At 34.9% G+C, this 27,745-nt stretch overlaps 2 protein-coding genes across 7 annotated transcripts in view; one reads left to right on the top strand and one right to left on the bottom strand.

Annotated features, from left to right (window-relative positions):
* Positions 1–540: 540 nt before the first annotated feature.
* Positions 541–4,870, top strand: DNAJC19 (DnaJ heat shock protein family (Hsp40) member C19). Its single transcript, XM_031451790.2, has 6 exons — positions 541–722; positions 1,525–1,576; positions 1,656–1,729; positions 2,748–2,827; positions 3,375–3,445; positions 4,714–4,870. Exons 1-6 carry the CDS (start codon positions 720–722, stop codon positions 4,782–4,784), a joined length of 351 nt encoding a protein of 116 aa, XP_031307650.1. The 5' UTR covers positions 541–719; the 3' UTR covers positions 4,785–4,870.
* A 7,775-nt stretch (positions 4,871–12,645) lies between these two features.
* The window catches only part of FXR1 (FMR1 autosomal homolog 1), a 58,229-nt gene continuing 43,129 nt past the window's right edge, over positions 12,646–27,745 (bottom strand). Inside the window, exons 11-18 of one of the 6 annotated variants that reach the window (XM_010976230.3) lie at positions 27,643–27,729; positions 26,211–26,268; positions 26,061–26,123; positions 21,167–21,370; positions 19,057–19,257; positions 18,224–18,304; positions 14,534–14,625; positions 12,646–13,742 (exon numbers count right to left, since the gene is read on the bottom strand). In XM_010976230.3, the coding sequence (XP_010974532.1) occupies positions 13,572–13,742; positions 14,534–14,625; positions 18,224–18,304; positions 19,057–19,257; positions 21,167–21,370; positions 26,061–26,123; positions 26,211–26,268; positions 27,643–27,729 (957 nt within the window). In that variant the 3' untranslated portion in view covers positions 12,646–13,571. Of the gene's footprint in view, positions 13,743–14,533; positions 14,626–18,223; positions 18,305–19,056; positions 19,258–21,166; positions 21,371–26,060; positions 26,269–27,642; positions 27,730–27,745 lie in introns of all 6 variants that reach the window. The other 5 variants (XM_010976231.3, XM_010976227.3, XM_010976228.3 and 2 more) reach the window with 5 other exon arrangements.

Raw genomic sequence — 27,745 nt, 5'->3', positions numbered from 1 at the left:
GTCTTTCAAGTGGTAATTCCATTCTACAAAACAAAACCCCAAACATTCACACAAGTTTCTGTCAAGTCACATAGTTAAATAACATTATTTTAAATAAAAGAATGCTACCGAACACTCTCTGAAACACAATGTGGCTTGTTCGTTCGGTTTTCTGGAACATCTTCTTTTTGGTATACTGGGTTGGTACATATTTATCTGGCTTCATGATGGGGCTGTTAGGCATTTTTAAGGATACTCATTAACCTTGACAATTATAAACGAAATAAATGGCAAATGGAAGTGCTGAGGTAGAAAAAGAAAAACGTTCCGAGTGAAGCTACACAGTATTTGCTCACGCCCTTCTACACCAGTACCCTTCCCCGCAGGAATTTCCGAATACCCTCGGCCAAGGAGCAAAGAGCAAAACACCGAGAAGCCCCACCTTTGAGCCCAGTAAGGAGGTGATCCGCCCACCCATCCACCAATCCGAAGTCGTGTTCTCCACCTGCCCACTGCTTGAGCGACCTTTTCCTTCCCGTCGGCTGTCTCCTTTTACGACAGTTTCCCGGCCTGGTTTACGGCCGCCACTGCCGTATTTCCCGGGGCGCCCGTGTCTGGGCGGCTTGTACCTGTAGCGGAGCCTGCGTTGCTTTGTGGTAGAGGCGCAGAGCTGGTGGCTGCGGCCTCTGGACTGGGATGAACCGCTCTCCCGGTGGAGGCAGGGGAGCCGAGCGGGAGCCATGGTGAGTGCGGCCTTCCGGCCTCTTGGGCGATCTCAGGCCCAGGCCTCAATCTTGGTTCAAGGTCTCGGAGTAGAGGAGCCGCAGCTGCCTCCCTAATGCGACTCTGGGCTGGGGTTGTAGCGCCCCAGAGAGTCACCCTCTCCAAGACACAAAGCTGTTGGCTCACCCTTCTTGGGCCTTTGTGCCCGCCGTCCCTGGGGATCGGAGATTGATGGAAACGCATTCTATTATAGCTGCCCTTCCCGTAACATCATCACAGTCTTTTCTCTACTTTGCTCATCTTCCCCCTTGGCTCTTGCTGACACACTTCTCGATTCCTGAACATATTTGGCTTTCCTTCCTGTTCTTTAATCGTCAGGCAGGACAGTGCCGAAGGCCCTGTGAAAAGCTAGTCTAGTTAAGCCCACGTTTAACGTTGAAAATAGGTTGTAAGAATTTTATAGGAATTCTCTGTAAACAGTTCTTCCTTCTCTAGCAGAAACTGTTATCATTGCTCTTGATTGAATTTTAATGACTCCACTTGTCTGGAGGTGAAAGAGAGGTCAAAGCGAGGGAAATCATCCTTTCACTTTGTAAAAGTAAATAAGCAAATCGACTTGCCTTTTTCTTCCTTAGTGAAAATCCCATACTTCTACAATGCATTAGATATAAAAATTGCAGATCCTTGAGCAGAATATTTTCACCCTAAAAGTTGTTTCTCCCTTTGAAATAAAACTTGTAATAAGTTGGAATGGGAGAATGGGCATGATAGGGTAGGGTAATAATAAGAGAAATAAATACTTACTCTCCTTCCCCTTACCAGGCCAGTACAGTGGTAGCAGTTGGACTGACCATTGCTGCTGCAGGATTTGCAGGTTTGTTTATGGTTTGGGGGTGGAAATGAACTAGGAGAGGATGGGAACTTTTTAATCATATTATTGCTTTTATTTTTAGGCCGTTATGCTTTGCAAGCCATGAAGCATATGGAGCCGCAAGTAAAACAAGTTTTTCAAAGTCTACCAAAATCTGTAAGATTTGCTAAACATTTTTGCTAATTCTTTACTGTCTGTGTATGAAGCCTAGAGCCACACTTGAGGAGGGTAAATTTCCAGACATCCATGAAGTTCTCACTGATTGCTTTGGACCCCTTCTCTTGCTTCCCACAAAAAGGGTTTAGAAGTTCTGAGCTGTGTAATGGTGCTACCCTAAAATCAAATGTTATGTGAGATGGATTTGGGACATAGGTCTTAATAGTTCTAGTATCATGAAAGTTAGTATCACTCTATTGTTCACATAGTTACCTTCAGCATAATCTGTCCACATTCGTGCCCTCCCTCATCTTGCTCTGCATCACAAGCACAGAGGGATCTAGGGGTCTATGTGGCCCTGGCACTCCGTAACATGATACTTGGGTAACACTGCAGTTAATTAGGCTCTAGAGTATGGCTGGATGTGATGATCATACCTTCTGTGGTCACAATTCAGAGTAAATTTGACTGTGACAGCCTGTAGAGTATTGGTTTTTATTGTTGTGATTGAATGTGATAGAGTAGGGTGGTGGTAGGTTTTACCAGTATGATTTCTGACATATAATTCTGGACCTAATAAGCTGATTTTTTTCAATACATACCCTAAGGTCTTATTTTATTTTAGCCTTGAACCTCAAAATAACCTTGAACCACTTGTCTCAAAAGACCTCTAAATCCTCTTTTTGAGTCACTTCTTCTAAAACATACAGTCATATTCTGAGATCAGATTTTATCTAGAACATGGCTAACTTGGAATAATCCTCCCTTTACTCCCAGAAGAACTGGCTTTGAGGCACTGTTCTTTTTGTCTTATATCTTCAAAACAATTTAATTTGGGGGGAAAAAATGGGTCTGTTTAATGATCATTAAAATATTTGTTACTTATAAAGCTAAAATACCATGGGAATTGTACTATATTTTAGTTTTTCTGCTGGTTCCATGAACATTTACAGACATTTTTTAGTAACTTTCAGTTTATTCTAATAATCTTTTCTTACAAACATTTCTTCTCTTTCAGGCCTTCAGTGGTGGCTATTACAGAGGTGGGTTTGAACCCAAAATGACAAAACGAGAAGCAGCATTAATACTAGGTGTAAGGTAAAATAATTTTTTAATATTTTTCGTCAACTTTGGAGCTATGAACAACTGTAAAAAAGACCTCTCTTTTATTAGTAGGGAGTTATTATGTACATTAAGATCTAAACATTCCCTACAAAAGTCCAGTGAGAAGCCACACTGACACATAAGTACTTTTTAAACTCATTGAAGGTAGATTTTTCAACAGATAATCAGTGCTCAATATTGTTCTCTGTAACTGTGTAACACATTTCTGTGGTGAAATTCTGCCTTTGTTTCCAAACACTTAAGTATGCTTTCCTTTGTCAATAAAAGGATTGTTGTAATGAATAGTTTCAGATTCGACTAAATTTTTGTTTGAGAATGCCTTATTTTTCCTAAGGTGCTCTGTTTAGTTGTTTGATTCAGAATACTCAACTTTCTGTGTGTTAAGAGAAGAGATTCCTTAATAGCTTTTCATACTGTTGTGTTGACTTCATTTTCACAGTATCTTTACTTGACTTTATAAAGTAGTTTTCTGATGTGATCCAGAACTAGTCTAAACAATACCTTATTCTTTTTAAATTAGCCCTACTGCCAATAAAGGAAAAATAAGGGATGCTCATCGACGAATTATGCTTTTAAATCACCCAGACAAGGGTAAGTAGTCATCAAACTATTGTTACATTTTATTGGAATGACTAATTATTAATGGGATAATTTTATATCTGATTTTTGGCTGTTATAAGGGAAATGCCTAGATCTGTATGTGAACACTGTCTCCCAGGCTGGATACATTTGTTGATGTCTTAATAAATTCTGCATGAAAAATTTATTTATAGATTGAGCAGATCTAGTAACTGCTATAATTTGGAAGTAGTGATAAGCATTAACCATGTTTTGAAATCTGCAGCTGTGATGTGACTTCCAGTAGTGAGTCTCAAATACTGCTACTGCTACTGTTGGGGAGGGTCTACATTCTTAATTAAAGAAAATGTTGAATTTCAGTGAAACTAAAGGGTAATTTTTTCCTATCTATTTGACCTTTTAACTAGAGGTTACCTAGTTAGAAACCTATAGGATGTATATATTGGTTTCTGATTCCCTACTAAGCAGCCCAGACTGTGTTGGGAGACCAAATGGAATAGCAATATATAAACCACAAAACCCACGTTCCAGTGTTCAAATCCTTTTACTTTCATAGGAGAGGCCTCTCCTTAAGAAAGGAGGTTTTGAGTTTAAATAGGGTTATAATTGGTATCTGACTGTATAACCTCTTTTACGACATAGCTTGTATTAACTGGAAGGCTTCTGATTCATTACGTCTAAGGTAGAGCCTATAAATATTCAGTTCTAGTAAGCTTGTTACTGATTGCGGATGCTTGCTGGTCTGAGGACCACACTTTCTTGAGAAGCACTGCTTGAAGCAGTTTAGTAGGAAAGCAGCTGTAGGTGACATCATAAAAGGGCAGTTTAGTAATAGGAAAAAAGGCTAAAGCAAAGTGGATCTTTGCAGCAAAGCTCAGAAGCCTCTGAGAATTTCATGGTTTTAAAAATAACACAGTAAAATAAATTGGTGTTCATTTATGACTTTTAGTCATCATGAATGGGTAACTTACACTATTTAAAAGTCACGTAAGTATGATAATTTTTTTAATCATTACTATCAATATAAGCTTTTTTAAAAGGTGCCATTTTTGTGGAAATCTGTCCTATGAATTACCTCATTTCCCACTGGTCAGATATATGAACCAAGTATTTGTCCAGTTCCAGTGTCAAGTTATTTTAAAAAGCCAAAACACCATTTCTGCTAATTCCACCTCTTAGATAAGCATAGGGATCTTTGAAACAAGAGAATAGCTTTTCACCAAGCAGAAATTGAGAATCCATATTATAACTATTCCTTCTTTCTTTCTTTCTTCCTATAGGTGGATCTCCTTATATAGCAGCCAAAATCAATGAAGCTAAAGATTTACTAGAAGGTCAAGCTAAAAAATGAAGTAAATGTATGATGAATTTTAAGTTCTTATTCATTTATGTATATGAATACCACCTTTTTATAATAAAATGCCTCAAAGCCACAAATTTTAAAAATGATTTAGCTCAGGCTAAATCAAAGCCTTGGTATAAATTTCTTTTTTAAACTTTGAGGATTTTATATCACATTATAGGATACTTACAGGCTGATACACAATAATTATAAATACATACTATTTGAATAGAACTATTGTTCATTACTCATTGGCACATAACTCATTTGGTACGCACTTCAAGGCAAAGTGAACAAGACAGTCTCTGCTCTCAAGGGATCCCCAGTCTGCTGGGAGACTGATACTGATGAAGTACAGTGTGATGTTATGATGGAATTAGCACAGGTGGTTCAGTAGGGACTCATCTCATTGGGAGGGAAGGCTGTTCAAGGTACAGAGGACTCCCCCAGCCATCTGAAACCTTGAAGTGAAAAGTGAATTTAGCCACAAGTTTAAGAAATTTTTAATCTAGTATGTATTTATCACTGACACAGTTCAGATAAATATTTAAAACTGTAATAATATGATAAAGATTTGAGAGTACAGGTCTTGTTTTCAATCAAGAAAGTGTTTACATTTTGTTTAGCTAGCTCCTTAAATAGGCTGACCATTTGTCAAGTATTGCTTTAATTGGTTATTTTTCAACATAATCAAAAGTTTTGCATTTGTTATGAGCAAGCTTGAACAGTTAGTGAAACTGAAAACTGAAATGCTGTTGTTATCAAAGTATAACTGGGACTTCTTGAGAATGTATACACTGGTATATTTAAATGACATTTCAGTGTAAATGGCTATTGCTCTAATGTAAAATGTATAAGGATTGTAACCGGAGTGCCTTTATAAAACATCTGAGGTTAAGATAGCTAGCCTGTGGCACTAAAAGGAATACTCATTATGTTCAGTTCTAAGGTGATAAATTATACTACCATCTAAACTTTCTTAAATTATCCTGAAGTTGTTAATTGTAAATGGAGAACACAAAGACTTTCAAAGTCAAAATGATGGAGATGGTCATATTTAGTGATGGAATGTGTTTAGGGACATTTTAAAGTTGGGGTGTATCTGCCCTTCTGGCTTATATTCCATCCCATTTCCTTGTTTAAAATCTGATCAAGTCTTTATGATTTAGAGTATGATGAAGCATCTGGCTATTTCTAGGGTCAAGGGGGTATTAAGGTACAGCTGAGTCTTGTTATTCAAAGTACTTATGTTCATTGAGAACACTAAATTAGTGAATACTGAACCAGTTTTCCTAGGGGAAGTATGGGTTTCCTCTGAGCCTCTGGTCACAACGTTTTTGTCAGCCAGTCAGTATTTAATCTTGTTTTATGTGTTTCTGTTTATGATTCATTTACACTGAACTCACAGCCAACAACACTGTACCTTCATGCTGGCACATCACAGCCTTCTCGCATTTAGGAACACTAGACAGCAGCACTTCATTAAGCATGAAAGCCAACTTAAAAGGGGGGAAAAATAAAAAATAAAAAAGAACATAAATGTGAAAAACTTGGCACTTAAATAGACCACAAAAAGGATACTTCATTTACAGTAGGAAAAGTGAAACAAGGCAGAGCATCAGTTTATGGCTGTCAGGTGAGCCGTATTTTTCACCATTTTGCATGTCCATGGCCAACCAGGAAAACACCTCGATTGTTGATTTGGGGGGTATAATTTTAGTGATGGGTGAATTTGTAAGGAAGCTGCTAATGAGGATCAACCGTATCTTTTACTTCAGTTCTTTGGACTAATCAAAAAAATGTTTCTATGAACAAGAGCTTTAATTAAGAAAGAGATTACCAACTAAATAGTAGATTTTTCAGACCAAGTAGAACATGTGATAATATATCCACAGGCAATCAAGTATTAATTTTTAAAGAATTTTTTTTTATGTAGGTATTGGGCATTGAACCCAGGGACTCGTGCATGCTAAGGATGTGCTGCTCTACCACTAAGCTTATACCCACCCCCACAGCATTAACTTTAAAAAGAAAGATTTCATGTAGCAGTTCTAAATACTTTTGAGTGTTTAATGCAAAAATAGCATACCTGTTTTAAGACAAATATTAAGACAGTGGGAACCACTTTAGAATAACACTGAGGAGCACAGCAGAGCATATTTTTCTTTCACGGTAATCAGTTTTATTTCCTCTAGGTTTGCCTTTTCCAAGCAGAATAATCCGTATTTCATCAAAGGCTAGTAGGCAAACCTACGTGACTTTTTTTCCCTAAGAAAAATGGTATTTGAGGGCTCTAATCATGGTAATTGATAGAAGTATGATCTATAAAAGAACCTTCATCTTTCAATGGTATTTTATTGCAATATATTTGTGGTATTAACATTTATTGACTACTTACAATGTGCTAGCATTGTGGTAAGCATTTCCTCTGTATGTAAATACTATTTACTAAGTACATTCTACAGGTAATGAAACTACTTCAGTGAAGAAACTTGCCCAAAGAAATATGGTGGGTGAGGAGGCTGATCTTTCTCAAACCCAAAGTTCTGTGCTGTTAACCTCTACACCTTTCTTAAATCTGACAACCCCAGTATGTTTTCCTAGGTGGCACTGAGATGTGAGTCCAGTACTTGTCATAAAATTTCTACCTTGGGGCCTTTTTATCGATCAGTTGGTGCTTACAGATACAGACTTTTCAAAAGGGGGAGGAAGATATGGTTGAATACACCACTAGGGAATAGGAGGGTACAGGTTTCAAGTCAAACTTCTGTAATAACACCCAGGCAACTCTGAGCAAGGCATCTACACGCTTAGGGCTACACTTACGGTTCTGTTTCCTCATTTGTTAAGGGCAGGGGAAATAACGGCCAACCTGAATTGTGAGGATTCTTCCACACTTTATGAATAGGAAAACAAAATGCTTTCTGAAGTTACACAGCTAGTGAAACTATAAGCCCTGAATATCTTCTCTAGTTTACTATGTTCACTTATAACTTGGTTATCTATATGTATCTATTAATCCTCAACAAATACGTGTAGAGGGAATGCCTATCCACGGCCTTAGTATTAGAACCGGCATACCAGAGGTTTAGTTTTCCTACTTAGCCTCTTCCCTCTTGCCTTCACTGAGCCTCTGGTTGACATTAGCTGAGCCCTTTGCTACTTTATAAACTTGCTTTGCTGGTGATGAAAGTGAGTGATAATGAGTGGTCTTGAAGTTAGATCTTTTGCCATCCTTAGTTTTAAGCAAATTCTTTTCCAGATGATAGAAATACTTATGGAAGCATTTAAACAAGTCATGCATGTCAGTATTCCAGGAGACCCAAACCACTCAAGAAATAATTGAGAACTTACATGAAAACAGATGGACCACTAGCCCTTATATAGGCTGATTCTAGAAGCTTGGTTGTAGTTTTCTCTATCATTAATTTGCTGTGCTCTAAGTTACAACAGAAGCAGGGATACAAGGCAGCTAGAGGTAAAACCACTGAGTACTGGATAACTGGGTAACTAGCATCTTAACACAAGAGTAAAACCTATATTGGACTATGCCATACTAAAAAGTTATAGTGTTCAGCAAACTGAAAATTCATGCCCTACCTTAAAAAAAACCTTGCATCAGAAGTTATATTTTAAGTAATTCAGGCACAACACTTCATTTACATTAAACAAGTTTTAAGTTTAAACACTTTAAGCTGAAATACTGAGTTCTACTACCTCAGAGAGAACTTATAAGACATCTTGGTGTTGATCACAGCCTGTAAGTTATTTTGCACTTCAGAAGTATACAGTGGGGGTCACATTTTACTGAGCATAAATGATCCCCCAAACATGTTAATTTCAATAAAAATCTAGAAACCGTCTCAAAAACTTGAACTGAATGTATTATAAAAAATTATAAATCTAAGGTAAAGTTTAAAAAAAAACACTTACTTAGAATGCTGTAGTAGGTTTTTGGTTACATAAAGAATCCTGGACTGAGAGTAACCTTGAGTACCAGGAAAGTTAAAACCCAAGCTTTACTTTTTGTTGGCACTGTTGTTTAGTGCTGTGTATCTGCTTGGAGCCAAATGTTGCCTTAGCAACAGGATTTAAGAAGAGCGTCTATCCACTGTTAATTAACCTGTTATTCCTGACCCAATGACAAAGTCATAGTCCAGTGTTAAGGTATAATTTGGAATATGTTAATACTTGTTGTGACCTTAGTTCTGTTTCAATTAATGTTCAATTAATTTCAAGTGTAATTATTTACATGACACTTTTCTTTACAACCTGAAAATGGCACACTGAAAAATGAAGCTCCAAGAGGTTGAGGTATGAGCTCCAAGCAACAAGTATAAATTAGTTCATCGAGAGAAACTGGGGAAATGTTTGTAGTGAAAATAGTCTCTAAACTAGAAAATGAGTAGCTATATTTGGCAATCCATCAAGTAAAAAGGGTACAAAACATTCAGAAAATATCCCTGTAATTTCACCCTCCACCCGCCCCCCACAAAATACCAGTCACTGAAACACAAATTTGAGAAACTGCTAACTAGTTTAATAGTGGGGCTTTCAGACTGAGTATGTTAGTGAAAAATTTTGCTCTTGCTTTTGGTATCTTCAGATTGCATACAGTGTAGTTGGAAATGTCTGGGATGGATACATAAAACACACACCATTTCATTTCAGTGTACTCTTGTTGAGAGCACTCTGGACTATGGTTAAGTGTCTCCTAGGATCCAACATATGATTACACTCAAATTATATTAATACTGGAATGGACCTTAAGGGATCACCTAGTCCAACCCTCTCTAGCTGGATTAAATGGAATGTAGAAAAAGTTAGAACGATAGTAACCCCCAATTCTGTACTTATACCTAAAACATCTTTTCATATTAACAAAGGAAGAAACAGGAAAGCAAATGCACTGATGAAATCCTGCTATAAAGCTGCTTTAGTTTATCTAGGGTCACTTTTATGCACCTTATTTCAGTATTTGAAATAGTAATAGAAAAGATACAGATGAATCTGAATCTAAAGTGATCCACTGATAAACCATTTTAAAAAACAAAATATATTTCCTTACAGACTGTGTACCTCCTTCATCCAGTAATTAGGGGTGAATCTGGATTATCAGATCCTTACCTGGATTTCTAAAGTAAGTAATTATACTTAAAAATGTATTATTAGATTGAACCATAAGTAACTGTCACTTTTGTGGGTCAAAACTGGTCAGCTCCTGGCAATTTCCTATGGTTCAACATAACTGACATTTTCAACTGGCAGTTGAGTGCAGTTTCAAATTACCACCACTTGCCCTAAGTTTAACTATAGCAGGCTACAATTATTACTTTATTGCAACAGTTCCCTGAAATGAAAATCAAATGCTATCATAGGTTAATCATGGGTTATAAATCACTATCATCCATTCAAGCACATATCCTAATAACTAAAATTTTAAAGTAAGGAATCAGCAAATTCAGTATATGATATTTGAATAGAAGGGTTCAGGGGATCCGAACTGTTTAAAGCAAAAGATAGGAAGACTGAATGAGACTTTACAATGAACATCCTATTTGTCCTTCAGAATTTTGCTAAACCTGTAGATCAGTTCAAATCCAAGTTCCTTGAAGCCTTCTGGAAAATCCCAGTATAAAAGTAATTTTCCTTTACTCATTTCCAACAAATCTTGACATAGGACTTAGCAGCATTATAAGCAGTTTTCCATTCATCTGTCTTTAGTAGACTAAGCTCATCGTAGGCAAAGTCTGAGAAAACTAACTAGTCCATTTCTACCTCAAAAAATGTCAGTTTGCAGGACACAAATACTATTTCCCAATCTAACTGCAATATTCAGTTAACATCAATTTGAAGAGACCCTTCTCAAGTTAAAACACTAGACTCATAGCAAACAATAGCTACAAAAAGATGACGTATCCCAGCCACAAAAGAATGGCTGACGTGAATGGAAATTCAGAACAAAAAGTAAAACACCGAGTGTTTCCTTGTTCTTTGGGTTGTTTTGCTAACCTATATACCTGTACTTTTTTAAGAAATTATTTACTTAACCAACCTCCCTCAGCCTTGTCCTAAGCAATGTCTCAGGTAAGTTTTCATTACAACTCACTGGTTCAATATACTTTTTCTTAACTCCAGATTAAAATAGTTAACTACTTAAAATTTTTGTGTATCCCTAGTCTAATTTTACCAGTGGTGACTGACCTGTCAACAGATACCCAGACCATTTTGCGAAACAGTTTTAGGCACATGGAAGGCTTAAAAGGTGATGCCAAAACCCAAGAATCCTAGGCTTCCCAGGGTTTCAGGGAAAGATCGTTTTTATCCCCATTTAATATCAACTCTTACTTCCTTATTTAGCTCAGATATATGACTTCACATATATATACTGAAACTACTTAAGCCATATAAGACCTTTAGGGGTTTTTCTGCTGGCAAGTTCTACCATAGCATCATCTCATGTAACTAGTAGCCAAAAAAGATGCACCCCTCTCAAAGTAAGTTTGGAAGGCTACCTATTAACAATGAATGGATACCTCTGGGGAGTGGCTTTTCACTTCTGAATCTGAGCATGTGCTATTTAAAAAAAAAAAAGCGCCTCTTGGTTCTACAGTACTTAAATATACATGTTTTTAAGGACATTGGGTTTATTAGTCTTTTGTAAATAATGAAATTTTAATACTTATTGCCTATTTAATAGTTCTAAAGAACTCTGTGGGCTAACCTATTTTTTTTTTAATGGTTTTGTGCTTCTTCCTTTCCCATTCAGTTTTTACAGAAGGATTTTAGTCAATCTGTCCCACATGCAAGAAAATGAAAAATCACTTTCTTTATGCTGTATTTATCAATTTGGGGATCAGTGAAAATTCTTCTCATAGCTTATAGTTAATTTATAACCCTACAATTGAAGAGAACTAAGAATAAAAAGGCTAACAATTTTATTTGTCTCTAACTTTGACGGATAGGAAGACATTTGTGGGCAAATTTTTAATCAGGATATGAAATTACTTGATAGTGTACAAGGACTGCACACCTTACCTAAAAATTCTGTTATTGGGGGTTTTAGGAAAAAGCATTTAATATCATCACATCTTAACCTCAACAATAATAAATTTGAGGGCTAGGGCTATACATACACTGACCTGGCAAATATTTTTAACTATATACTTCAGTCATAAATTAGAATCACTTAGCTTTTTTATGCACATAACAAATTAACACAAATTATGCACATAAAAAACACTTCAGATACCAAATGGACAAAACCAAGGGCAGTCTGTCTTCCTGCTCAGTATTCTTTATCTAAACACTGTGGAACAAAACCTTCCCATAAATCCAATTATTTGGTATCACCCTGCAACACACTCTCATGTGAAAGTCTTTATCTTCAAAAATTAAGCCACCTGACTAAAATATTTACATAAAATACAATCATCAGTATGAGACCCTTGACAATTATTGTTGAGAATCAAAAACTAGTGATATTCCTTATTTTAAAATTGTTCATTATACTTCTTTATAAAAATAATTTTAATAGAGAATCAAAGGCAAAAAGTAAAATGCTAGATTTTACCACATCGCCTTCCAAAAGTTGCCTATGATGAGAATTTTGTTACAGACTTAGTCCTAATATTGAATCTATGATCAATACCCTAAACCATTCTGTTCTAACAGATTAAGTTTTTAAGTACTAAGATTTCAGAGGATTCATTACAAAATGATTAACTGACCAACTAATATTTTAATACTATTTATAAGCAAGTATAAGTGCTTCTTCAAAAGCAATCATAATACTATTCTAGGCCTTTTAAGTAGCTCCAACTACTTTTCAACAGTTGGTATAAAAACTAGAAAGTTAAAAATCAGCAAATGGTAGATCAAAGTTTATTTACTACCTGCATACAAAAACATATTGCACATCAAACAACCAAAATCAAAAAAAAAAAAAAAAAAAAAGAAAGAAAGAAAAGAGGAAAAAAAAGAAAAGAAAAAAAAAGGGGGGGAGGAGGGTTGGGGAAGAAAAGGAAAAGATACTCTATTGAAGACTAACATGTAGTTTATACAGAATAAACCTTCTGGAAATTGATCTTTTCAGTAGTTCAGGTTATGTCTGAATGGACATGACTAATTCAGCTTAGTGTTTAACTAAAGCTATGTTTGATTTTTTTTAAATACTGTACACTTTAATAAATAAACCAAACAAAGCCTCATTGAACAGTCACTGCCAATATCACCCAGTGTCCCTGCAGATGAGAGTTTAACAAATGTATTCCAGTGGTCTGCAGATTTTCTACATACAGCATTTTAAAAACACATTAAAACAGACCAGTTTCCAGACTAAACTAATGAAGAAATTACAATTCAGTGCAAAATATCTTAGACTGCATTTCATTCTAGTTTTCCTCAGGTGAAGAAGTGGTTGCATATTATTAAAAATGTAACAAAAGCAGCTAATGCTTTCATAAAGAATATTACGTTAGGGATCCCACCCCACCCACCTCCCCCGTTTCTGCCATATTTTGAAAACAAAATAACATTTCCTATAGCCAGCAACTTTTTTAATGTTACATATACTATTCTCAAGGCACATCTGATGATATATTTTATAACACAGTAGGTGTCAAAGTATGTTTAACATATGATTTCTTCAGGATCCCTCCCCTTCCTGAATTCCAAATGGAGGAACTGAAAGTGCGATGTAAAGACTGGCGATCCATATTCTATCTTTGGCAAGCTTGTACAAGCACTATTGTAAAATGTAATGTAAAAGAACTGTAAACTAGGAACTTCTTCAGTTTATGAAACACCATTCAGGACTGCTGCTTCTTGAGTATTTTCTTCTTTTAAGGTATTAATCTTTTCTTCTCCTGGAGTACGCTGTAGCTTAGAAATTTCATCGCCAGAAGCACTAGTTGGGCCATTTATTGCCTTTTCTGAAGGACCATGCTCTTCAATCACATCTTTTGCCTGCCAAAGGGAGACAACTTTTTCAACTTCTTTATAAATGAAATCTACAGCTGAGGAGGAAAACAGCTACATAAACATTAATTAGCTAATAAATAATTTGTTTTATATACCACAATGGATCAAAGAATTAAAAGGTTCTTAAAATTTAGAACAAATAACAACGTACTCCACCTCTCTGGGTCTTTCAACTCTTTATATCTAATACCTAGCGGTCCATAAACCACAAGAACCTGTACCTATTTACCAGAAACTTGCATCTAATTTCAGTTTAACCACAGGAGAGCTCACCACGTAAAAGATATAAACAGTAAATACCTTAAATAAGGCAAATAACCACCTACTTACTCACCTTTTTTTTTTTGAAACTCATATTTACATATCAAATCCTTTAAAGTATTTAAAAGAAGTGAAACTTAAAGGTCTAATCCATCACTGAGAAGAGGTACATACAGCCTATTGCTCCCCCAAATAAAGCCAACAGTCTCCATGCCCAGTATCTTTGGGCAGACTGAGTTTTACAAATACTATTTAGAGTTCTGACTGAAAAGTATTTCAGGTTCAAGCATGCATATCTTCAGTTACCTGGGACCAAGAACAACAAGAGTACTCTTTAACTAGAATATTACTCGTCTAGTTGGGGAAACAAGTGATCACACAGTAAGTTAAGAAGTAAAAATAAAACTAAACCATACCAAAACAAACAAACAAAAAACAAACCAAAACAAAAAACAAAAACAAAAATCCAAAACAAAAAACAAAAAAAAAAGACCTACAGGTTAAATTCTCCTTACCATTTCTTTCTTGTTTTTAGCCAAAGTTTCCCTTGGGAGGTTTCTTTGTCTGCTCTGAGACTCAGCTCTAGAAATATAATCTGCAACTGTGACTGTTGAAGATGAGAGAAAAATTACAGGTGTTGAAAAAATATTTCTAAAGTTTATTTATGGATAAAGAGTAATTTTACTTTTAAAATAAACTAGTGGTGGGTTACCCAATTTCAAAATTTTCTTAAGCTGGGTACCACCTCCAACCAAAAACAAAGCTTGAAAAATGTGCCTGTGATTTAGTGCTGACAATAGAAAAATTTCAAGCTGGAGACTGAGGAAGTCTACATTAAAGTCCTCTTTCACAAGAATCCAGCCATTTGCTTCTGGTGAGTCTACAGTTGTGGGCTAAATTTGTTATAAAAATCCACAACCAAGAATAGGAGATGCAGCATTCTAAGCCCCAGACAGTGTTTACACTTTTGGGGGGAGAGGGGAAGAATGGGGCAAAATTGGTGCAAATCATGGTGTGGCAGGCTTCAAGTTGAAATTTTCATCAAAGATGTAAGATTTACTCAGATATTAGTTGTTCAATTTTTTTTAAGTTTTTTATGTTTTTAAAGTACAAATAAGATACCCAAGTGCGGTATTTTATGGTTCCTTTTTAACATTTCACACTAGGAACCACTCTGAGTAATCTTAAAAAAAAAAAAAAGAAAGAAAGAAACTGCAAGCAAACTAAAGATGACAGAATACCAATCTAAAAATGTGGACATTGATTATGGTGGGAAAAGCGCCACCATGAATTCAGTAACAACCCCCTTTCCTCATTTTGCCAATCTTTCAATCTTTTAAGAAGCTGACTGAAAACTTTGTGTGTGTGCAGTGACAGCAGGGATACAGGGAGAAGACTAACCCAAACTCACACCCTACTGCCAACCCAACTGCAGAGAATGACCTCTGGTCTGCAGGTACTTGTAAGTGGGCTGGACCCACTCTTGTAAGCTCAATCCTTTCTCTTCAAGGACTTACAAGTTAGAATTCACTGATTTTCAGAAATACCAAAATAATCACCCTCTTCCTTTCAAAGAATTATTTTTCTCTCAGAAACTGTTGGGGGAAAAATCCTGACTATGTGAAATACAGTGTATTTTAAATTATGGGAGCAAGTAATTTATGTAACAAGTAAAACTCAAGTAAATTTAAAACTTAAAGTCACTATGTATGGGGAGAATTAGTCTATCAGGTTCAAATTTTATGAAAATAAATCACTTTGATACAATAAAAAGCTGGATAGTATTACAATTCATTTTTCTTAAGAATTAACATGCTAGCACCTTTATTAAGAGCAAAGAACTTTCTAGAACTATTAAATGTTTTAAATCTCAAGAAAACAACTTGAGAATACACTTCTTTAGAAACACTGCTAAAGATGTTTCCTGTCTAAAATTCTCTTTTCTTCCAAATTCTAAGAAACTCAGTGTGTTTATTTTGGAGTTTTTTTCAATCATTTAAATTCACTGTTAGTGAATTTACAAATACATTTAATAAGTTTCCAAAATTGGGGAGGGAGATACTATCAAATACACTTCATCATTATGTCCATGTACATGGGAGCAAAAGCATCCTAGGAATTATTCTAGTTTGGAGAACATGTTAATGAATTCATTGTTTTCATGGTTCCAGCCCTCAGTGATACCTGGGAGAACTCAGCTACTTGGAAACCCTGCTGCATAGACACACATACTGCTAAGTTTCAACAGTGACAATTCTTAGACCCCTTCATCCGCTAGGTACAGACATGGAGAAATATACTTTGATGTAGTTTAGCAATTAATTAAGAGGCACTTAGCTGGAAAGGTAAAAACTTACCAGTGCCCCTCCCCAACCAAAGGGAAATAAAAACAAAAATAACCTCAGTTGATTCAAAGAAACACCTGTTTATAGCCAGTCTTTATAATATAAGCTACTTAAAAGTTCAAAGCAAATTAATAAATATTTACAATATCTAGGAAAAAAATTTAAGGCAATTTGTGCAGCATGATTTGGACTCTAGAATTTCCTCTAAGGTTCAAAGTTAATGAACTGGACACCAGTATACTGCACATTCTAAGTATAATAAAGAATGTTCACAGCTTAATTTATACCAAGGGCAACAAGAACAAATTAACTGTATATTTCAGAGAATGCTGACATTAACTTTAGATGGAAGCTGACTTCCTATAACTGCTGCCGGGGGCAAGGAGAAAGGAGAAAATGATGTGCTTGTTTTCCACCTATCTTGGTGTGTGTGTGTTTTGTCTGGGGATAGGCAGGCTGAGAAAGGCATTCTTGCATTGAATTCTAAAGAGAAAAAGCAGTAATTCCAAAGAACAGAGTAAAATAGGAATAAATGCAGAACACAAATCACTGTCAAATTATTAAAAACTCCAAATTATTCAAGTTTTGATTAACACCATGCAGAAATCTCTTCCTTTAACAAACCCTTTCATGTTACTTCCTTTGTTATTTATTTTATGTCCTTTGACTTAGTGATGAACCACCACCCATCTAGTTAATAAATTATGTTGTAATTTATCCTATATCAAGCCCATACTTATAGCTTAAATCTTATTTATAAAATATAGCCAGAAAGTTTATGCACTGCTATGCCAACTTCAAAAAACAAAACAATCTCTTCATCTAAAAGATATTTCTAAAACTAAAGAGAAGTTTTCAAAAAGAAGGGAAAATAATAAACATTTTCTGGAAAATTTCTATTTTGACCATATTTAATTCCTTTTAAATTTACAACTATTTTTAAAACATGAACTTTTTTTTTTTTAAGAGTGGGAACTAATACCCTTAACCAGTTTTCTCAAATGTCTCTACAACCACTAAACTTAAAATAGTAAAGATACTGGAATTTACAGTCTTTATTTGGGGAAAACACAAGAATTTGTTTTGGAAAGAATGCAAAACTGATTAGTTTAAAAGGGGTTTATTTCTGGTGAACACAATTTCTTCACTGTGGGTATACAGCATGATTCTCTGTACATATGAAATGGAATTATGTTCGAAATAGTATAGACAACAGCAAACAAGTTTCTTTGAAGTTACTAAAAATTGTATCTACTTAAATTAACAATCTAAAGCTAAGTAAGTACTATTAATTTGAATAGTTAGTAGGTTTAAGGGAAAAGGCATCACACTACAATAAACAAACAAAAACATAACATGCATTCCTCTTATTATGAAAAAGACACTTTTCAAGTATTTTTCTCATTTATACTTTTTTTTTTAAACTGTGGGTATTAGAATTCCCACAAAAATGAGGTGCTGAATCCAGATATAGTAAGCAGGCACCATGCAAAAGCTGCCCAGTTTTGCCAATCAACCTCAATCACAATCTACAATATAGTCCCTGGCATGGCAGGCCCCAACTCAAGTGTGTAGACTCTGCCAAGTGGACAAAATAATGATCTTCTCAACAGTATTTCAATGTAAAAAACTGAGACACAACATTAGTTCAATTAGACAGGTTACTAAACATATGTGAAGGAAGAATGCATTTTCTTAATAGTAGTCTTATTAGTTGAGTAAACAATTTATGCAATGCACATCTTGAATGTATATGCACACATGTGTACATGTCAGTATAATATATTTAGGAAGCAGACACATGACAATTTTTTTTTCATGCTTGTGACCTGGTGTTGTCAACAGGTCCACTCAAGTTACCTGGCTGTCTATCTTCTGCCTGACCCCTGAAACGACGCCTGCGGCTACGATTGCGTCGCTGGGGTTTTTTTTCACTATCATCTGTAATTGCAAAGTTTACCATGAACTATTCTGACAAAAACAAAGCAAAACACAAGGCAAAAAAAACAAAAACAAAAACAAAAACAACCACACAAAGACAAAAAAAAACCTAAAAAACTTCTTTCATTTAAAGATTGAAGGAAGGAGAAAGAGAACCTTTTAATTAAACAGTAAAGATAAACAACACACATTACTCACAGGAAAAATACTTCTGTAGTTTTAAGCATTCCAACTAAATTAAAAATGGAATTATTATCTGGAAATTAAGAGGGTTTTAACTCTTGATTAAACAAACTCTAAGACTTAATTTAAATTACCATCATTCAGGGATAAAGTTTTCCTCTCCAATACTGTTAAGTTTTTACCAAAATTAATGACATTTTAGCCCTTTGGAAATTAATGCCTACTCAGTATACACACCTTCATTAGTGTCATTTATAGTAATATTTAAAAAGACAAGATGAAAGCCCAATTTTGGTTTATGAACAGTGAGACTATTCAGAGCCTTGCAGTTTGAGTATTTATATTGTTTTAATGGCATCAAAGGGCACTTTAATAAACCCTCCCAGTCTCAAAAAAAAATTGGCCATACAAATCTGAGAACTAGACATTTAAGACAGACACAAAGCCATCTACTTCGTCTGAAGTAAACACTGTGAATTGCATATGTCTGGGATCTTTTTTTGCAAAAAGCATCATACATTAACAATATTATACAATAATATATGTCTTTTCCCTAAGTGCTTACATACCTAGCCCATTTTCATTAACTGAAGCTGTATCAGATTCAGTCATCCCATCCATCAGAACAGCATCTTCATCAGTCCTTCGTCTACGAGACCGCCTACGACGGTTAGTACTGTGATGAGATTCGCTGGCATCAGTGTCTGCAGTCTGATCTGATTCTGTATTATCAAGTAAGCTGTATGGATTGCTGTCTGGATCTTTGAGCACTATATGCATGTCAGAGGCAAGAAATATTCGTTTAAGAGAGCTGCATTTATTAGGAATGTTTTGATCTACATTGAACTACATCAATTAATGATAAACTTCAGTTTTCCCCAAATAAAAGTATACTCTTGTCTTCAGATAAAATGTTTTATGTATCACTATTTTACCTGAAAAATAGCAAGTATGAAAAAATTTTAAATGGCGATGAAAAATTAAAGCAGATCAGGACACCTTGACTTTCTACCATTTCTCTTTGACCTGTTTTGAAAACGTATTAGGAAATAGTATATTATAACACGATATTTTTTACATTCACATTCCTAACTAATCCTATCCAGAGGCTAGAGAAATAAAAAATGAAGAAAAACAAATCAGCTAATATGAATTAATCCCAGAAAAGCTTTTTGTCTCCATAAATGAGTTCAAGGTGGCTGCTGCTGCTTCATGCCAATGTTAATGAACTATTTCCAAATAATACTCAACACCTGCACTCCATGACATAATAGAAATGCCACTGTGAACTGAAACAAGCAAAACAAGTCTACACAAAAATGCACACTGAGAAGTTTGAAATTCTAACTGGTTATAGGAAAATATGGAAATGAATGTTGACTAGTATTCCCATCTCTAGAAAACAAAGAGCGAAGGTGGGGTAAGGTGGGGTGAGAATGGGAAAAGAAAGGTTTTAAGATACAGTTCAAAAGAAAAAAATTACCCATCTTACCTATGTGCATTTACTGCCTCCACCAATCAAATTATAGAAGAAATTCACCTAATCACGATTTTTCCTAAGTTTCCTTTGGTAACAGCTAGCAAGCTAGCATCTTTACAAAAGACACTAAGTTTATCCATTAATCATAAACACTATGTAAAGTACATTTATTTTGTAATTCGGCATACTATTAATTTTATAAACCTCGGTAACAGCAATGTACTAAAATTTATAAACTATTTCCCTTAAAGGCTATAAACTAAGTTTAGGACTTAAAGAATATCAGTGGAACTAAAGAGTACCTTTTTAAACATCTCTAAAAAAACATGCTAGGAACAAGTTTTCTGGTAATTTGTAAGCATGTTTGGTTATATGTAATTACATATACGTATGTTCTATAACATTTAAAATACTATATAAACTTTCATAGGATGTACATTGTAACATTAAGAAATGAGTGGTTTTCTTAAAAGTGCCAGATAATAATATGTTAAGGTTACATCCCTGATAGAATCTAGTCCATATATCCCTTAACAATTCTCCCCCCAGCACATTGCTAAGCAAGAACATTCTGTCCAACTCCTACCAATTCCATTTAAGTTATAGCATTTCAGCTTTCAGAAAGATATAAGCAAAAGCTGGTTATACACCTCAAATCTCAGTCTTCTGAACACTTCTCTTTAAAGGTCAATTCCTCAAACATTTAAAAGAAAGTTTTAAAGAAGGTGATTTCCCAGTTTTTCCCTGTTCCCCAAGTGGTACAGAGTATAGCAAAAAATGTTTTTCAGTTAATTTTCAATACTAAGTATACAAAAGTATTTAGAGCTCTGTGTGCATTAGAATTCTCTGGGTCTGTCTGGCAAACAGAAACACATAACCCAAAAATTCTAAGCGGAAAAAAAATTCTAATCACCTAAGCCCCCAAAAACTGAATGGATAAAACATCTGACCAATGAAACAGAGAATCAGCCAACTAAAGTTACTCTGACCTGAATATTCTAGCTAAAACCTCACTGAGAAACACTCTATAGGGCTTTTCCTTATACTGCTATGTGTACATACGTTCCACTATTTTCCTCAGTCAGTAAAAAGTGGAAACATGAACTTCCAAAACTGGGTGGCCCTGGGAAACAAATTAACTTGTATAAAGTTATACTGTTTACAAAAAAAGGATGCTGACATAGTACATAAAAGACTACCAGAACTGATGGACGATTTGCCACCACGTGGTCCACCACGACCTCGACCCCCTGAAACACTTCTGCCTCTTCCTCCTGGGCGTCTCCTGCTGTCACGCTGATGCCGGCTCTCTCGATCATCTTCTCCTGCCAATGACCAATCACTCAGCTCGTCTTTACGCTCTGATTCTGTTTCAGATGGATTAGACAGCTCAGAGTTTGTACCTTGGGAAAGAAGAGAACATGAGCCAATTATAATTCTATAAAAAACAAAGTAAAATCATTCATAATTATTTCCTACAATTCACTGTTTAACCCTACTGACTGGCTGCTCCAAAAAAAGGAAAATAAAAATAAATTTGCAATTTGTTAACTAAGAAATAATGAAGTGTTTATATTACATACTAGTAATGTAACACCTACCAGAGTCAGACTAAAAATTGTCTAGATGTGCAGAAAGTCAATAAAATTTTACAGAAAACATACAAAACATTTTAATACAGTATGAAAATGCACTTTATTAAGGAATACCAAAAAATTTTTTGCCCATTTTTAGGTTTTTAACAAATTGTTAGCATAATAAAAATAACCATAATCCAATATTTAAAAGCAAGTTTAATTATATTTATAAAAATTAATAATTTAGTTGTATAGTGTCTTCTACCATTACTTCACTGATTCTAGGCAGCACTTTTTTCCCCCACATTTAACATCTCTGAAATCAAGTATTTCTTACAATTGATGGTCATAAGCTGGGAGTGCATATAAAATAACAGTATGTTTTAAGCATAATAATGTCTTCAATTAGAAGAATACCGTATGTGAAATCACTGAACAAATTTTAGATGGTTATTCTGAGAAGAGACTTTAAATTTGAAGCCATTACCAGTGAGACAAACATTCAGATTCACTTTAAAAGTTTACACTATTTCTAACATACCAATGAGTTAATTTAACAGTGACCTTTTAAAAATGTAAACACTGCAAAGACTCCATAAAAGCCTACAGTATCATTATATCACAATTAAAGTGTAAGATTTATATGAGCCAATCACTATCATACTTTTCCCTACTTTTATTCTTTGTTAGTCCTGGGATGGTACTTCTTCCATCCTTCTCTTGTATCATACAGGTAATCTGCTTTTCAAAAGTTCACTACACACCACTTTGCTTTCATAAAAGACCTATATTAGCACCTGTTTTCACCAACCAAAAGAAATCCAAAGATTTTCACTTCCAGGAAAAAAAAAAAAAGGCACAAAGAGAAAATAGCGTTCAGTATTTGTTTTAGAGTAAGCCATCATAGATGCAGCGAGCACCCCAGTGAAAGTGGCACTGCCCAGATCCTTCCTAGGGAACTAAACCTCAGCATCTCAGCATCAAGCCACCATAGCTTTGAACTTTGTGAACATCTATGCTTTATCTCAATTTATTTTGTGCATCTATTAGCAAGATGTGTCCTAAGGTAACTGCTTCTTCACATTATGCCATTTCAGCTTAAAATAGGTTGCAAAGGAACACTCTACTTTCCGATAGTATGGGAAATCTATACATTCAAATATATGTCCTTCAAAGCCCAGTTCAATGTCTTTAACTTCAGATCAATTTAACTGTGAACAGACCTCTCCACTTACTTCCTTAAAAGTAATGTGCATCTATCATGCTGTACTGTCATGTGCTGTTTTCTATCTTTCTCCGTTTGGATTTACTTCCCACTTGGTCTGTAATATATTTAAAGGGTAGAGCTCTGTCTTAAACCTCTAAATGCCCCCAGAAGCCTAGCAATGTGCATTATCAATTTCCTCTTGATAAATGAATTTGCTGCCTGATTTTGAAGTTCCTTTGCTAAACTCCAAACGTGAATGACTACATGATAAGCTAAAAATACCCTATATTAACGCCACAGTCATTGATGATAAAAGCAAACCAAAAGATTTTCAGATGCACAAAGTTGTAAGTACTAAGGTACAGGGAACAAAATGTAAAGTTTAACAAGCGAAGAAGCCTACCAACTTTCTTTCTCCTTTAAAGATAACTCAGTCCATCTTTTTTTCCCTCCATATGCCATTAAATATGGATGTAGCTAGTCAATTATGTAAGAATGGATTCAGTAGCAAATTAGAAGTACATTTCAGGAAAACCACAGCAAGCTTCTATTATTCACATAGGAGTCTTTGTTAAGAAATGTTCTCCCAAAACACTTATTTTTCCAAATGACAAAAAAACTTCATTAACTGATGTCATGGTTTAGTGGAATAAGGGCAATTTATCATTTCATAAGAAGCTAAAAAAAAAAAAATTACACACCTATATACCCTGCCTGAAAACATAACCAATTTGAAGGTAGTTGAGTAATTTTTAAAGATTTTAACAAAAGTTCCTATTGAATTCTCTTTAGAAATACAGTGTATTTAACTCAGCATCAAAGCAAAGAAACTCTTTAAGTTTAACCTAAATCTAGTATTCAAGATACTTAAAGAAGGTGTCTAACTCATAAACAGATTTCAGTAGATAAAGACAGCTATTAAGGTCAAAAACACAAAAAAACAGAAAGAGCTAATAAACTGAGTAGTGCTCCACTTTCTTAATATTAAACAACCCTTAGCCAATTTTGAGATGGCAAAAGGAACTATACAGATTAATTAAGGTTAAGGATATTGAGATGGGGGGATTATCTTGGTAAGGTCAAACTAATCACATGGGTATCTGTGAACCACTCCCAGCTACAGAGAACCAGAGAAATAACAGCATAAGGATTCTTCATAGTTACAGGCTTATAAGATGGATGAAGTGGGGATGGAGAGGCATAAGCCAAGGAATGAAGGTGGCCTCTAGAAGCTGGAAATGTCAAGGGAACAGATGTTCCCCAAGAGCTTCCAAAACGGAATACATACATGCCAACTCTTAGACTGAGACTCCTATCAGATTTCTGACCTACAACTGAAAGACAATAAATTTGTGTTGTTCAAGCCTCTGAATTTGTTACAGAAGCAACAGAAAACAAATACTCTGTTGAAATCATTGCAATCATTCCAATCTCTCAATTTTGTAAAATGTAAGTTCATGAATCAAAAAAGGTGGGGGGGGACGTTAAAAATGACTCATGAAGCTGATTCAATCTTAAAGACTCCAAAAGATAGAAATGTTTTAAACAGAATTTTAAACCATATTTTCCTGTAAACTTCTAAAATCATCTTATGAAGATGGTTCACATCCTTTTCAATGAATATGTATGCTAACGTCGTATTTCACCAAATCCAACATGCCATCCATTATAAATCATAGTACTCTGTGTGCCATTCAAGAAAATACTGCCAATTAAAGTTCTAAGACATCATCCATTATAAGACATAGCAACTTCAGAGATGTTATATTGAGAAAAATAGCTTACATATATCATCACCTAAAAATACTTCTGCTATTAAGTGCACAAGAACACCTATAATCAAATTCAAATGATTTTTATTTCTCTGGAGCCCACTTAAGTTCAACAGTTATTTCAAAAAATACAATGTTACTAGTCTGTAAAGATTCAGAGGTAAGAGTGCCATCTACTGAACAATTTATATAGCTTTCTTCACTCCAAATGATAATCCCCTCCCATTCTCATTTATTATCTTCTGTCAACAAAGCATTTTGCCAGAGTGACCTCTCATCAGTAAGTGGTCTCCCCAGAGGCTTATAAAATTCTTCAATAATTCATCACCTGAAAAGCCAAATCTGATTATTTGTACTAGTAACGTATACCCCTAAAATCATTCAGTATGTACTCAATTTCTATTTAATTACTGGCTGTCTTTTGTATTAAATGTGTTTTCAGGAATGCAGTATTTTCCAATTCTCAGTCCTTCACATACAGACACATTTACTGGAATTTTACCTTTCAGGTTTCAACAGAGGGTTAAATTTAAAATAATGAAAAGGGTGGAAGGGAAAATTAACTCTTCAACTCTACAACAAATGCAAGATAGCACAGATTTACTATATAACTCTAGCACTGGTAGATGACTTCAGTCAAACATGAAATGTGGATGTGGAATCTGCACATTGTAACCCTTCATGTACTTCTACTTTCCCTAAATGCCTTCTATTCTGGAATAGGTGTATGAAATATTTTCCCACAGCAGTTAGGATGAGCAAAGAGGAGTAGAGAAGAGAGAAGGGAGGAAAAAAATCAGGTCACAGCTACGATCCAAGTCCAAATGTAGAAAAATGGAAGAACTCCAAAGCTGAAGAAGAATAAGTAAGAAATTTAGGATTAGAGAATCAATGTTCATCAACTGTCCACCGGCCTGTTCCTACATGAGTCAGGCCCCATCCTCAGTGAATGTACTTTAGAAAAATGTTTATTTATAAAATGTTAATTAGTTCCTCACTTTTAAAGCCCTCATAATATTGAAATGCTATATGACACGTATTCCATATGTGAGATATTAATATTCAAAACAGCCAAATGAACCAATAAAGTGTACTTTTAAAACTAGTACGTATTTGCTACATGCAGTCTAGGCACAGTGATTAGCATAATTTCATGTTCACTTTTCCTAGAGGCTAGGCAAAAGATAAATCCTAGTAGTATCACTACCATCACAAGGTTTTTAATGGAAATTGTATACAACTGTATGAGGGAAATATGTGGAAAACAAGCTGCATACATATTTATTCTAAATATTTAGAATAAACATGATCATGAGCTATAAACTTAACAAAAACATTTCATTTCATTACACTGCTACTTGAACACTACATATCTTTTACTGTCATTAATACAGAGTATGCTGTCACGACTATTAAGACATAGACCTCAGAATCATCTCCTGCCCTCAAAGTCAAAAAGTGATGAACTAAATAATAATAAGCAAAATGTACTGGAGCACCTCAACTAGTACTACCCCCAAAAAAAATGTTTTATTACCATAACCGGAGGTGTAATTAGGGCCCCGACGACCTCTGCCTCTTCCACTATAAGACCTAGAACCTTGTACAGAAGAGACGGTACTTTCATCAGTGGCATATCCTTTCTCTTTTTCAGGCCCTCTGGTGGAAGAAGGTCTGAAACCCATACCAATCTGTCGTAGCTGTTCATCAATCTGTAGGCGTTCCATTCTTAGCTGTTCTACTTCCTATAATCAAAACAAAAAAGTGTAAATCTTACATGTATTTTTTTTGTCTTCCTAAAGCCTAGAGATCAAGCTATACTCCCTACCAATAAAAGAGGCTGCGATCTGGGGCTGTTATTAGGTAAAGTGTAACTGTGTTCCTAGTGAATTTATGTTTTAAAATGTCCCAACCATACTAAATGCAAAAAAGACATGGACTCTCCTCCTTTAAGGGAATGTTTACAGACAAGCATCAAAATAACCTAGAGAATGTTTAACAGTCAAGTGTTAAAATAACCTGTTTATTAAATAGCTAATGATTACACAGTATTACCAGATCTAACCCTCAAGGAGTAAAAACTGCTAAAGGAGGTAAGGTACCATTAATAACCTGCTTTCCTATCAAAATAGTGACACACTAGAGTTGTCACTTAGATGAACTGGGAGACTTGGTCATTCAGAAATTAAGGTCAGAAACAAAGGTAAGGTGTCTAGAGAAAGCGCTTGGCTAAAAGGTAGTAGAGTTGTGGAATATAAAACATGGAATGCCATATTGAATTGAGACCTAAAGATGAGTTTCAAAAGAAAGGAATGACATTATCAGGGACACTTTCAAAATACTAACATAGCAGCAGTAGTACAAGTGACTAAAAGGAAAACATACTAGAGACAGAGCAGATGAGGTACTATATGCTAAACAAGAAAAATACAGCACAAATAAAAATTGAGTATAAAACAACAATTCCAACTTCTAATAATTTATAGGGCATTTCTTTTAGTTCTAAAACCTTTGCTCTTTACTTACCAACTCAATAGTATATAAAGAACAACGGGTTAAATGTGACAATGAATATATGTATGTTCATGTATAACTGAAAAATTGTACTCTACACTGGAATACGACACAACATTGTAAAATGACTATAACTCAATAAAAAAAAAAGTTAAAAAAAAAAAGAATGATGGTTAAGGATTATCAAATGATGTCTATGAGGGTACTGCATCTAATTCAGGGAATACCAGTTATCCAGAAAAGCCCACCTTCATTCATGGTTCTGTGCCCTATTTGCATATAAAACAGAAAGGAAAAAACAAAATGGTTCCAATACAGAACATGTAGATACAAAAGTAATGACAGTTAAGTTACAAGAACACAAATGTGACCATGTCTTAAACAGGAAAGAAATGTAGAAGTTCAGAGGAAAAGAGAAACAATGTGCATGAGGCCAATCATTTTATTATGGCAAAGGACTCTTTATTTTTAAACTCTCATGCAGGAAAAAAGGGCAAATATGAACTCGAATTAACAAAAATATTTAAAGATTTAAAATTTACTACAAATATTAATTTTAAGTTTAATGTGTGGAGCAACAATATGAATGTGAACAATATACAAACCTTTAGATAAGCAATATGATACTCTAAAAGAACTTGCACATTTCCAATGCTTTCTTTAGTGCCAACAAATACAAATGGAACCATCCCCTGTAAGAAAACACAG

Source organism: Camelus dromedarius, chromosome 2 (genome assembly GCF_036321535.1).
Source record: "Camelus dromedarius isolate mCamDro1 chromosome 2, mCamDro1.pat, whole genome shotgun sequence".
NCBI lineage: Eukaryota > Metazoa > Chordata > Mammalia > Artiodactyla > Camelidae > Camelus > Camelus dromedarius.
This window is presented reverse-complemented; position numbering and strand designations above follow the sequence as displayed.